This window comes from Atractosteus spatula, chromosome 1 (assembly GCF_055471065.1).
Source record: "Atractosteus spatula isolate fAtrSpa1 chromosome 1, fAtrSpa1.hap1, whole genome shotgun sequence".
Taxonomy (NCBI): domain Eukaryota; kingdom Metazoa; phylum Chordata; class Actinopteri; order Semionotiformes; family Lepisosteidae; genus Atractosteus; species Atractosteus spatula.
This window is the reverse complement of record NC_142706.1, coordinates 64,692,522-64,704,947: the sequence shown is the minus strand read 5'-3', so window position 1 is coordinate 64,704,947 and position 12,426 is coordinate 64,692,522. Positions and strand designations below refer to the sequence as shown.

Genomic DNA, 12,426 nt, shown 5'->3' with positions numbered 1-12,426 from the left:
ATAGCAAACTAGAATGTGAAAAAATAAGAAGGGGGGGATATTCATTTCCAAAATAAAAGTGAAATGTAGTACATCAGAAAGTCTGGAAGTCACACTGTCTTGTTGGGGAGCCAAGTCTCTCCTGAGGCTGCTCTGAAGTCACACACCTGTACACACACACTAGTATACACCCACACCTGTATATACTGAACATTCACACATCCACAGTCACACTCATATCACATATCATAGTTACTATATACACACAGTCATGCCTCTACATACACATATACACCCACACCTGTATATAGTCACTCATACATTCACACCTGTACACACATCCAGTCACAGTCATACACACACACCTGTACAGTCATTCCTATACACCCACACCTGTGCAGTAACTGCTGTACACCCACCCAGTCACTCCTGTACACATGCTTGTGTAGTCACTCCTGTACACCCAGTCACACCTGTGCAGTCACTCCTGTACACCCAGTCACACCTGTACACATACTTGTGTAGTCACTCCTGTACACCCAGTCACACCTGTGCACAGTCACTGCTGTACACCCAGTCACACCTGTACACATACTTGTGTAGTCACTCCTGTACACCCAGTCACACCTGTACCCACACCTGTGCACAGTCACTGCTGTACACCCAGTCACACCTGTACCCACACCTGTGCACAGTCACTGCTGTACACCCAGTCACACCTGTGCACAGTCACTCCCGTACACCCAGTCACACCTGTGCACAGTCACTCCTGTACACCCAGTCACACCTGTACACATACTTGTGTAGTCACTCCTGTACACCCAGTCACACCTGTGCACAGTCACAGCTGTACACCCACCCACAAGTTTGTGCTTCCTCCTTTTGACTGCTGTTCTATCCGTTCCTCTTCTGTACTCCACTGAAAGGAAACTCGAAAAGGTGATGGGATTTATAGTGAACTTGTTAAAGACAACACCAGTGATTTTTGTAGAGACCAGAACACCATTCAGGACTTTTTCGACACACAATTTTCACCGACACACACAATTAAACTTTCTCTAAACCATGATGCAATATGCGCACAAGACAACTGGCCCTCAACATCAAGCCACGACAAGAGAACAATCTTAATTTAATCAGTTTATTTTAACAAATCTTACATTTACTGAGCAAAATTTATAACCCCCAATTATTGAAAACAAAAATGCTTGAAAATGCTTGCTCTTCACAGTATTGAGATATGCTTTTTTTCCCCATTTTTTATAACAGATTTTCACCTATAAAAGCATAATGTCATTTTATTTCGTATATAAAAAAGCCATCTTTGCCGACAGTCTGGTAAACTGCTAGTGTAATTGGCACTTTCAAGGAGACGAGATTCTTCCCAAGCAGAAGGAAATAAAGGGGGTTTGGCTTCTATGCTGCTGCGGTTCCCCTTAAATAAATGATCAACTAAAGGGCCCATTACTCCTTGAATCTATTGGTCGCCCTCAGAAAGCAGGGGCGCGGTACCCAGTTCTCAAACATCTTCAGGGCTCCATCACTTAGGCTGCAGAACAGGTCCTGAACTGGCAGAGGCCGTGTCTGGCACCAGGAGCAGGCGACACTTTGCCAGGTGAGAGAGCTCCGAGAGGGACTACTGGCATTCTCAAACCGCCTCATAGCGGCGGCAGCCTCTTCGCTGCCACTTGTACCTAGTCTGGAATAAAAGAAGCTGCAAGCGCTTCACGCTTCACATGCAGCTACACGACAGCGGTCAAGGAAGTCGCTTGGCTTGTGGAGGGTTCAGAAATGGGACCCCCTTCCGCCAGTGCTACCTCAATAAAGAGGATTTCAGCACTCCTTAGCTTTACGGTCCTATCGCTCTCATCTCCATCATCTCTCTACTCTGGATCGGCACACAGTCAGTCAGCAGAGAGACTGTGCCAGACATTTCCTCAGTCCTGGAGAAGAACTCCCCCCGTCAGGAACGCTCTGAGAAGCAGCGTGAGTTGACGCAGTAGCTTTGTTAGTTGACCTCGCCCAGCTGTCTGCAGTTTTCAGACCTCAAAATGTAAAGTGCTACAACTAAAGCAAATTTAAGACTTCTTACTCGATACAAAGCTGCAGAGGAGAAGGAAGTTGATCAGACTGGACTGGATTTTCTGACAAAGGAAATAAGACCCTCGTGGACACAGGATCCAGCTGTTAGTGCAAATCCTGTTCCAGGCGATGCTTTGATATTAACGGCTGAGTCTACAAGGGGGGGAGGGGCTGTAACAAGAGTATCTGCTACTTTAACCAAAGGAAAGAAATTTCTCCCCAAATGTCAGAGGGAAAAGCAAAGCCAGCCTGGCAGCTACCTTTGTACAGGCAGCTCTATTCCATGTTGACACTGTTCTGCAGCTCAGAGGTGTTTCGAAAAATAAAATCATCATTAACCACATCTTCATTCCCTATCCAGACCATTCCAAAATGATCCGCAGAGACAAAATATGGCCACCATTACACTGAGCCAAATGTGCTTTGTGCTTCCTGGATACTCCTGAACTCCACTGGGAATATGCAAGTCCCACTGGATACCAGGCATCTGCTTAACAAATAATGAACATGTCTTCTCAGGATGACAAACTTTAAGAAGCCTGGACATCATCGGGCTGATTAAAGGGAGGCAGTCTAAGGCTAGTTCGGAAATTTGAGCAACTAAAGCCCAATGTTCTCCTCTCAGTGCCAGGAATCACAGGTTTGCATGAATAAATGCACATTGTTCACAATCAAATTAAGCCATCATTCTGGAAACACCAAACTCAGCTGAAAAATATCATAGAAACATCTCCTATAGCACTCCTACAAGAGACATTACGCAAGGCTCTTTCAATTTTACAGATCTGCATTTCAAATCAGGAGCGATCGAATTAAGACTCACAAAAATAAAAGCTATTACTCTCACTGACGCACAGGCAGAAATGTAGAAGCAAGGAAGGATGGCTTCGCTTTTAAGTAGTGAGCAGGGAAGACAGAGGAACTGAGCTGTAAGCAGAAGAGATAAACTATGCAAGAGGAGGAAAGAATGGCTTGAGTTACAAACCACCCAAAAGATTTCCAAAGAACCCAATAATGCACTCAGACCCTTTTCCCCAAAAGATTTAAGTTAAAGACATGTGACAGCAGTTTTGTTCAGCAGCACTTGCACTGGAAAGCTGGGAACCTACAAGTCCTCCTCAGTATAACATTACCAGCTGCTCCACCTGCTGGCCAGGTCTGATCACTGCAGCTTTGACATTAACACTGCCATGCACAATCCCTTAAGATTCTCCTTAACTGTGAAGCCAAACTCGCATGGAAAATGAATAAGACACTATGTTAAAGAAAAACTATAATTAAGAGGCGGGGACGAAAGCACCAAAAGCGTTTCAGATACTATTCCTTGTCACAGATTTTTAATTTGAGAGAACGTTCACAGATTTCGCTTCATTTCCATCTACTTCTTCTCCTTCTTCTTGTCCTGCAGAAGACAGACCACATCGAAATGTCAGGAGAGGCACCAGTCAAGTAAAAAAAAAAAATTCGATCCAGGATAAGGGATATTATTCACTCTTTAGTTCAATCCAGTTTTCACCTCAACGGGTGTGAAGTTATTGTGAACCTGAAAGCTGAATTCACTGCCCCAGACAGAGCAAGTGTGAAATTCAGCTGGACAGAGACGGCACTAAAACAAAATAATCAATTAAGCTCCGCCGGCAGCTCTCTTTCACAACGCACAGCCAGCTGGAGTCTAAAACAATGCCTTCAGAACAAAAGAGCAAGCAAGCCCACAAAGACCTTAACACAGAAGTAAAACAGCCCCTTTCCAGGTCGAGAAGTTCAAGTGGGTAGTGGCGTCAGCATGCATAGGCTGCAAAGGAATCAGTAAAGGTTTATTCCAACTGAAATGAGAAGAAAAACACTTTTCGAAACGCTGTTTCTTTTCTTCTCTTCTCAGCATGGAATCAACCTTTACTTGCTCCTTTTTACAGTCGGTTTTACTGTTGTTTTCATGTTTTTACTGTAAGCCTTGGTTGCTCTTTTGCTTTGATGGCATTGTTGAGTCACACCTTGTGACTCAGTGCAACGTCTCTTACTCCTCTCGCCTCTAATGCAAAAGCAATTCAGGTGAGAGCTGGAGACCACCCCCCCCGACTGAGATCTGAAAGAGCTGCTTTCTGATCTCCCGCAGGGCGCCGAAACATCAGCCCCACCCCAGGCCAGAACACGCTTTCCCTGACAAGAACCCACAACTCAAGTCTTTAACTCAAACTCATGGCCATGCAGGACACCCAACTCCCGGATCCTTTGTCCTTACCCATCCCCAAGCCCCACTGAGGCCTCACCTTCTCATTCATGGCCAGGATCACCATGAGCTTTCTGAAGATGGTCACAAAGTCCAGGAAGAGGTCCACGCAGTGCCTGCAAAGAGAACACATCACTGCCGGGTGAGCTTACCTCCGGGTGTCTGGTGGGATGCAAACACTGTGCCTTGAGGACACTGATTGCTGTCAAGCTCACGCCTCAACAACAGCTTCTTGGATAGGGGACCAAACAGATGGAGACTCTGCCTCTCTTTCAAGCTGGAGAAGAACTGCACAGAAAGGCAGTGGAGTTATCTAGCCCCAGTCCTCCGGAGAGCAACCAGCAGCTGACTGTCTCAAACCAGCACGCATCTGTTGAGATTTCACAACCCCACTGAGCCACCAGCTCAGAGAGCCCTTACGACTTGCTTTGCAAGACTATGGCTGCCTCTCGCACCAGACCCAGTGTTGAGCTGCCAGCTGAAGAGAATCTACAGGTAGAGATGAGACACCCCCGCATCCAGTGCGGCCTTCCGGTTCTCACAAAGCTGATGACTAAGGAGGGAGTCTCTGACAACACTGACAAATTGACAGGATTAAATCTGCCTTACTCTGGAGAGCATAATTTCTTTTACCTCTTGAATATCTGATCCCTGCTTAAGGATGTTCCAGAACAATAACAAATGATGTTGCCTACTTCACAGCAAGAATTACATTCCAAGTAATGGTAATTTCTGGTGGGTAGCTGCGTCAGCATGCGTAGGCTGCAAAGGAACAAGTAATAGGTTTATTCCATGCTGAAAAAAAGAAGAAAGAGAACACAACGTTTCGGCCGTGTGAGCACACCTGAAGAAGGCTCCACGGCCGAAACGTTGTGTTCTCTTTCTTCTTTTTTTCAGCATGGAATAAACCTATTACTTGTTCCATGGTAACTTCTGTCTGATTTGGCAAGAGAAGGACTGCTTTTCCTTCACATGTTAGTAAACTGTCCCAGGCAGAGGAATGACAGCTGGGAGGAGAGGAGTAGTGGAGGCTCTGTTTAGGAATTATATACCACGCAAGTCTGGAAGTGAGTCTGCTGAAATTCAAACACACAGCACACAAGGAGAAGCACTTGGAGAAAGGGATGATAATCTGCCTGGACAACAATTTCTTCACTCTGTCCTCCTAAGAACTGAAGAGGAAGGGAGAGAGACACATGGCGGACCTCCCAGGAATTTTTCCGATGTAGCGGACTTCAGCTTCATGAGAAACTGAAACACAGGCAGCAACTGTTTTGACCCAGCCATCAACAATGAGGCCCCACCTAATGGGCTCTGTGCACTACAGGAATAAACAGACTGAGTGCAGCTCCTGGGATAACGGGCCTGGACCACATCCAATGGGCTGCTACTGAACAAACAAGCCACAGCCAGCCTTCAAGCGCATCCAGCACGGATCAGGCCTGGCCTGAGGCCAGACTGAAACGAGTACAAAGCAACAGCTCACAGGAGTTTCATCAGAAGAGCCCATCGCCACGTCAGGCCTGGGAACGGGCTGCCGGAAAGCCCCAGAGCTGATCAAGGCTGAACGCCTTCCTGCAGACTCTACAACACCACAGGACCAACAACTACGACCCGGGCGGGTCTCAGCAGAACTTGTGAAAAAGCCTCGCAGACGAACGAACGCACAGCACAGGCTCTTTGGTCATTTTAAATTAAGGGGCAATTCTCACCAAATGTAGTCCTTGTCACCCATCTCTGCCTTTTCAATGATGAGCTGGGTGTCGAAAAGCACAAAGCCACACATCAGCATCAGCCCGATGTACATGTGAGCCTGCAGAGAGAAACAGTGCGTTACTGAAGACAGGACACAACAGGGCTCCGTTTACTGTCCTGCACAAGGGGAAGAACAATGAACAATACTCTCAAGGTTCTGAACTACATACAGAAGAGCTTGTAAATCACTTTTGAGAGATGCCTTCAAATATCTGTTAAGAGTTTTCCGTGACTCTTTATGGCCTGTCTGGAACTGAAAAGGTCTGGCATGTAGTGTCATGGCAAACAGCCAAACGGTTAGTCCCATTAAAGTGAAATCAGACAGTTTTCTTTCTGGACTACAAGAAATATATATTTCACATTTTCGTGCTGGTAGTAACGCCCAAAGATTTTAATAGTTTTTCTTATCTGTGGTCTCATTTCCCCATCACGTGGCCATGACAGAGAGGTATAAGCCGATCTAACTCATTTGATATATACCACAGAAGCCATGTGGAAAAATTCTTTGATAATGGACAATTGGCCTGATTACACACAGAATATATCTTAAGATACTGTAGCTTATATATTAAGATCCTGTAGAAATTCTGGGGTTCCAGCTTAAAACTTCAGGAATTTTATGGGTCTCCTGCTGCACTGTGAAGCTCCTCTGGCCTCTTACTGAAAAATGAAGGCAGTCTTGTAGCCTTACCTTGAAGAGCATCACTGAGCCAAAGAACATGTTGAACAAAGAGAGCAGGAACAGGAGGGACAGACCAGACATCAGTGTCCCTGCAGGAAACAAGAAGCTCTTTGTGAAGCACACAGACAGATGCCCATCATTTCAAAAGAAATTTTCCAGCAAGAAAATATCCCAAAAACTGAATCTGCGAGGGGACTTCATTTCCAATACTTGAAAACACATGGTGATTGAGGGCTCCCGGATTGCAGCCCCAGGGAGCTTTTGTAACTCCTTCAGACCTGGACAGGAAGGTCTGGCCCAAATATCGCAGCGCTGGTCTAATCAAGACCGAAACAAGGCTACTGAGCCCTTTTCCTAAGGTCTTGTGTACACCTCTGCCTCTCGCTCGGACTTCAAACTGCCCCACACCCGCCAGCGGGCTCCGCAGCCTTACCCCCCAGGAAGAGGTAGCTCCGGCGCTGAGCATACAGGGCGCTCATGGTGAAGCACACGAAGACGATGGAGGTGCCCAGGAACGCGGTCACAATGATGCTGTGGAAGAAGCATGCAGCCGGTGAGACTTAGGAAAGTTTTGTGTTTCTCTAACAGACAGAAGGGCTACAGGCTGAAAAGCTGGAAAGGTCAGGGAAACAATGACTCATTCACGTTTCACCTCGGCACGTGCCAATCTCTTAGCAGCACGGAACGATTAAACAATTACATATTGACGGAACAGCCTGCTGGGTTTTTTTTAACTGCCAAATACAGCACAGAGAAGCACTGCCTTTTAAGGGTCACTGCTTAATGGAGGTCAGACTAATACCAACTAACATCATTACAGCTCATGTATTTGTCTGAAACCAGATACTGTATATCTTCTAGTTTCAGACTCAAACCTGAAGCTGCAGAGAGATGCCATCAATCAAGATCACAAGGCACTGTTTTCTGAACACGGTAAATCTACATAGACCATTTCCCCTCTCTGTCTCACTACTGGTGTAAGGAAGGTGGGAAACCACAGATTTTGTTCAAAAGTCATATTTGATGGACAATCTATGGTCTTAAGTGATATGAAAACAGTATATTAAAGTTCAGCACTGCTTTACAGTGATTTCTGTACATGTGTAACAACAGGGGCAAGCCCAGGCACAATCCAGCGATGCGGGCTGCACCCTGTGTGGGAAGAGTCTCTGTGTCGTATGTCATATACGTGCTTTATCGAAAAAGTCAGACGTCATCAGAAAGCAGATGGCAGCTGCTGCCGACAGGTCTTACCTGGGGTTGATGGCGATGACGAAGTCCATGACAGGGCCTAGCCCGACACCTAGCATCGGCGAGACAGCGCAAGACCAGAATGAGAACCGGCACGGACAGCCAGCACAGACCCAGGGGCAGACCCTGGCATGCACACACCCATCTGCCCCACATCGGTGAGCAGAGCCGGGGCAGCCCAGCTCCTCAAAGACTGATCCTCCATCCCCCTGCTTCTCAGCTGCTCAGAAATATTTTACTGACTCCCAGACAGAAAGAGAGAGCTCATGTTATGAGCTGCTGCAATTCGCACCCTGTACTGTGACGATGAATGAGACGTGCAGCTCAGTGAGAGCCTGAGCCTGGCAATCAAACAGTTCAGAATGTCACTTTAATTGCATAAAAAAAACAATTAAAAGCAAAGGAGGACTGGTCCATCTTCCATGCAATCTATGTGGGGTCTAGTCTGCATGCTTGTCTCTTGAAGGGCCGGAGACAGGCCTGTGACCTCACCTGTGAAGAATGCAAAGCCCGCCAGGATGCCCAGCCTCTTCTTCTCCGTCTCTGGGCAGTGAGGGGTCATCGCCAGCCAGGCCATCATTCCCAACGAGCCCAGGAGGGACAGGACTCCGCCCTGGAAGAGCGGCACAGGCCTCAGTTCAAACACTTGGCAAACCCCACTGGGTACAAAACCCACTGAGGACACTCGGTCTGTATTCAACTCATCTCCGAGAATGGAAATATGTAAAATAAAAAGGACTGCTACGTGCAAAAACCTCTCTTCATTATAAAAAAATAACCCCCCCCCCCAAGACACCACACACATTCCAATGCAGGATGTCCCAGAAATTCAAAGGCAGTCTCCCACCACTCTTTAAAGCAGCCCAGCAGTCAGGGCCCTTGTAATTAGGAGTAACTTCTCTGGTTCCAATTAGCCTATATGTCCTCCTCTCACAGTTCACAGATGCAGGACACCTGCAGATCTAGGATGACCCCTAACAGATGCAAAGCAGCAGTAAAATATTCCTCCGCTTCCTGCTGACACCTGCTGGATCCAGCTCATCCCCGGCAAACCCATCTGACCTGCCCCTACCCCCCAGCTCCTGGGCTCGGAGGTGCTGCTTTCCATGACAGCCGTGTTTTGCCAACAGCGGCGGGAGGGAGGGAGGGAGCCGCGGACAAGGCCCAGGGCAGAGCCTTACCTGGAAGAGCCGGGTGACAACGTGGACGTAGGCACCGGCCCCCGCCACGAACGTGCACACGGCCAGGCTGGAGTACACATTCTTCAGGTGCTGCTGGGTGGACCGCGAGCTGCAGGAGAGCAAGGCGTCAGGCTGCCTCTCTGGCCAGAACGGACGCTGCCCGGCCTTAAGGCTCGCAAGCCGGCTTTCCCGACTTTCAGAAATGAACGGTTCTGGAGCCCAGGCGGTCCTGGCTCGGCCCATTCTCCTTTGCTCCCCCTAGCTGTGAGCACTGCCATCAGACGCCTACAACAGGGCACCGCTGCAGGTGGAACACGAGCAACACAATCTCGCCAGCCTGTCTGCTGCCCTTGACATTCAACCGCCCCCACTTTTTAAAACCAATTAAAAGCTCAGCCGCTCTGGCTTCAAAGTTAAAGAGACAGATGTTTCCCTTTCTTCATTTCTCATTAAAAGAGCCCAGCAACATTCTGGTATTCTTCAGTAGTCCAGCCACAGAAAGCAATTAAAAGAAAGCTTAAGAACACAACTTCAAAATTAAGGTCCAAAACACAGAATACGTCTATCCTAGCAAGTGTGCTTTCTCTGCAGGCTGCACTACTGCAAACGTTTCTATGGGGTGTCAGTTTAGACACACCAAGAAGCAGCAGGGTTTTTCCACTATGAGAAGGATCCTGATGGTGTCATTTCCGATGATTAACGCCAACACTACAAAGGAACAACAGTCTCAGAGATGAGAGATTAGCACATTGAACCGCACAGAGACAGTGTCTTCCCACAAACTGTCAGATTACTGAACTCTACCCCTACCACAGGCTCACATTGATGTTTTTCTCACTGTTTTTTAAAGTTGTACGTTACTTAACTTGTTGCTGCTGCTGTTCTGTGTTTATGTTTTTGGTGATTCCTTTAATGTCTTTGTATTGGAGCATACAAGCAAATAAGCATTTCACTGCACTTGTGCACATGACAAATAAACTGAACACAGTAATGTTAATAAGACACAGCAGTCACATTCAAAAGAATGTTATGAAGAAATAAGTAATAAAAATGTGATGAGTGCATCATTGTCTGAAGGATTATTTAAATCGACTGTCATCCTAACCCTTCTGGAACAGGGATCCAAACTGCAGAACAGGCGACCCTGCCCACCTCAGCCAGCAGGCGTCACGTGTTTACAGACACTTTCAAGGGAAAACCCAAACACCTGCTCCCACCAGACAGAAAATCCTCATCTCAAGAAAGAGTACTCACATCTGTGAAAACTTAAACAGCGCGTCAAAGTTGATACTGCGGTCAAACATGTTCATCTTGAGTCGATGTCTCCGAGTCTGCTCGGTAGCTGGAGTACCTGCAGAGAAAGAGAGACAAGCCAGTGACCTCTCCCTTCGCCTCAGACTGTGTAGGAGCTGGCCTAGTTACTGAGGAACTCAGGTGGAACAAAACCCAGAAGACTATGAGGAACAGGAACAGAGATTAACACCCACGACACAGAGCATTCAGCAGACAAAACACGCCCGTTCTTTACACAGCCAGCAGGGGGAGCCGTGGAGCTCACCTCCCAAACTCCAAGGTGGGGTCCCCTGGTCATCACCTTGATGGGACACCTGGACTGTTTAGCTAGGCCGGGTAGCAAGCAGAACAGCAGGATGGGCTAAACAACCTCTTCTAGCCTGTCCACTTCCTTACTTTGCTGCTCGTACCAGGCCTAGTGTTAAAACCGTTACGGTTTTGGAAACCACCATGTTTTGCAGCAGAAAGAACACTTTCTGTTTTCACTTTCTCATTAAACAACCCTGCAGCCTGAGGATTAAACCACGTCCTCTTTACTGACGTGCCATGCTGTGAGTGAACTTGACGCGAGTGAAATTCCCCTCCATAAACGCAAAACTGCTCGTCTTTTCTGAGATCAGACCTTGTTCGGGGGGGTTTACACATGAACTTGGCTCGCTGTTCGCCAGTCCCGGGTCCGCCGCAGCACCAGTAACACCACACGGCGCTGGAAAGCGGCTCTGGCGGGGCGATCTGATCCCACACACGACGCTGTACCGGATTTAGAAACTGCGGTTACGCAAGTCGCGTCCCCCCTCAGAAAATCCTGCGGCCGCAGCTCCGACTGTCAAAGTCCACCCGCGCTCCAGCAATTTCTAACACGCCCCCCCTTCCACTGCACGGCTCCCGAATCAGCGCCATTTCTACCAAACGCAATGACGGTTGTTGTTTTTTTTTTAAATTGTACCTGGAAGACGAGATCGGTGAATCTGCCCATCAAATCGCAGGTGTTGAAACTGAACAAGGCTGCGCGGAGCCCCCCAGTGGGGCGGCCGCGGACTAAAACACGTCTCCCAGCGTCTCCACGGCAGCGAGTGATGAAACTCTGCTGTAATCGCAGCTCACACCGCGTACCGGTCACGCACTGGGGACACGGAGGCCGCCGGCTGGACGGGCCGCCCCGGGCCCTGTCCCCGATCCCCGCGGGGGCTGCGTCCTCAGGCCGGTGCAAACCGTAGGCCCCGGACACACCTGCGCCGTTGTTTTCTAAACAAACCGCGATTTTAAAAACCCCAGACGGAAACAACGACGCCCCCCGTGCCCTGCGCACTGCCTGTAGCGGCAGGCGGACGGCGGAATGAAGACAGAAACGCGATTTTAGTAACGTTACGCCGGCGTTTGAACAGCTAAACGCGTATGGTGGGGGATCGGGAATTTATTTGTTTTGTAATCGAGTCGAAGCTACAGAGGCCGCAGCGCAGGGATATTAATTTTATGCCGAAGAGACACAAGCCCGGAGTGGAAAAACACGTCGCTGCTTCGCCTCCGGGTTTGCGGCCGGCGGCCGTCCAGCTGTACCGACCCCTCGCCGGGAGCCGCCGCCGGACTGGTGCGCGTCTCCCCCGGCCCAGCGCTCCTCCGCCAGCCGCTCCCCTCCTCCTGGCTCCTCCGCACGCTGGCTTCCGCTCCTAAACCCACCGTCTGTCCCACTCCGCACCACCACACTCCCCGGCAACACACACGTCGCCTTCATATTGTTATTATTTTTTCTTACGAAGTAAAAAAAAACCCGATGAAGTGTGTATTTACCCGTACGTGCAGAGCCTTCTGTTGTCGTTTGCTTCTCTCTCTCCGACTGTCTGTTCCGTCTTCTCCTCACGCACGTAGCGCGTCGTGACGTCACGGCAGACCCGTCCCCTCGGCGTAGCGAACTGCGTGTGAAACTGAAAGTGAGGAGTTTAGGTTCATATATTTTTTTATTATATAAAACAGGCCGC

General features: G+C 48.5%; 1 protein-coding gene across 1 annotated transcript; it reads right to left on the bottom strand.

Moving 5' to 3' along the window:
• Nucleotides 1-1,102: 1,102 nt before the first annotated feature.
• Nucleotides 1,103-12,367, bottom strand: tmbim6 (transmembrane BAX inhibitor motif containing 6). The gene is made up of 10 exons (XM_088916712.1): nucleotides 12,239-12,367; nucleotides 10,412-10,508; nucleotides 9,158-9,266; nucleotides 8,469-8,589; nucleotides 7,980-8,028; nucleotides 7,159-7,256; nucleotides 6,735-6,814; nucleotides 6,001-6,101; nucleotides 4,329-4,404; nucleotides 1,103-3,463 (listed from the first exon to the last, which is right to left on the bottom strand). The coding sequence occupies exons 2-10, from the start codon at nucleotides 10,465-10,467 to the stop codon at nucleotides 3,440-3,442; spliced, it is 714 nt and encodes a 237-aa protein (XP_088772838.1). The 5' UTR covers nucleotides 10,468-10,508; nucleotides 12,239-12,367; the 3' UTR covers nucleotides 1,103-3,439.
• Nucleotides 12,368-12,426: the final 59 nt, after the last annotated feature.

Bases quoted from the DNA above. Each gene is read 5' to 3' on its own strand.
- tmbim6 (XM_088916712.1), bottom strand. From the start codon at position 10,467: ATGAACATGTTTGACCGCAGTATCAACTTTGACGCGCTGTTTAAGTTT. The intron at 8,029-8,468 runs GTGAGGTCACAG...CGCCGATGCTAG, and splicing joins GGGCTTTGCATTCTTCACAG to GTGTCGGGCTAGGCCCTGTC. The intron at 7,257-7,979 runs GTAAGACCTGTC...CTTCTTCCACAG, and splicing joins GTCATCGCCATCAACCCCAG to CATCATTGTGACCGCGTTCC.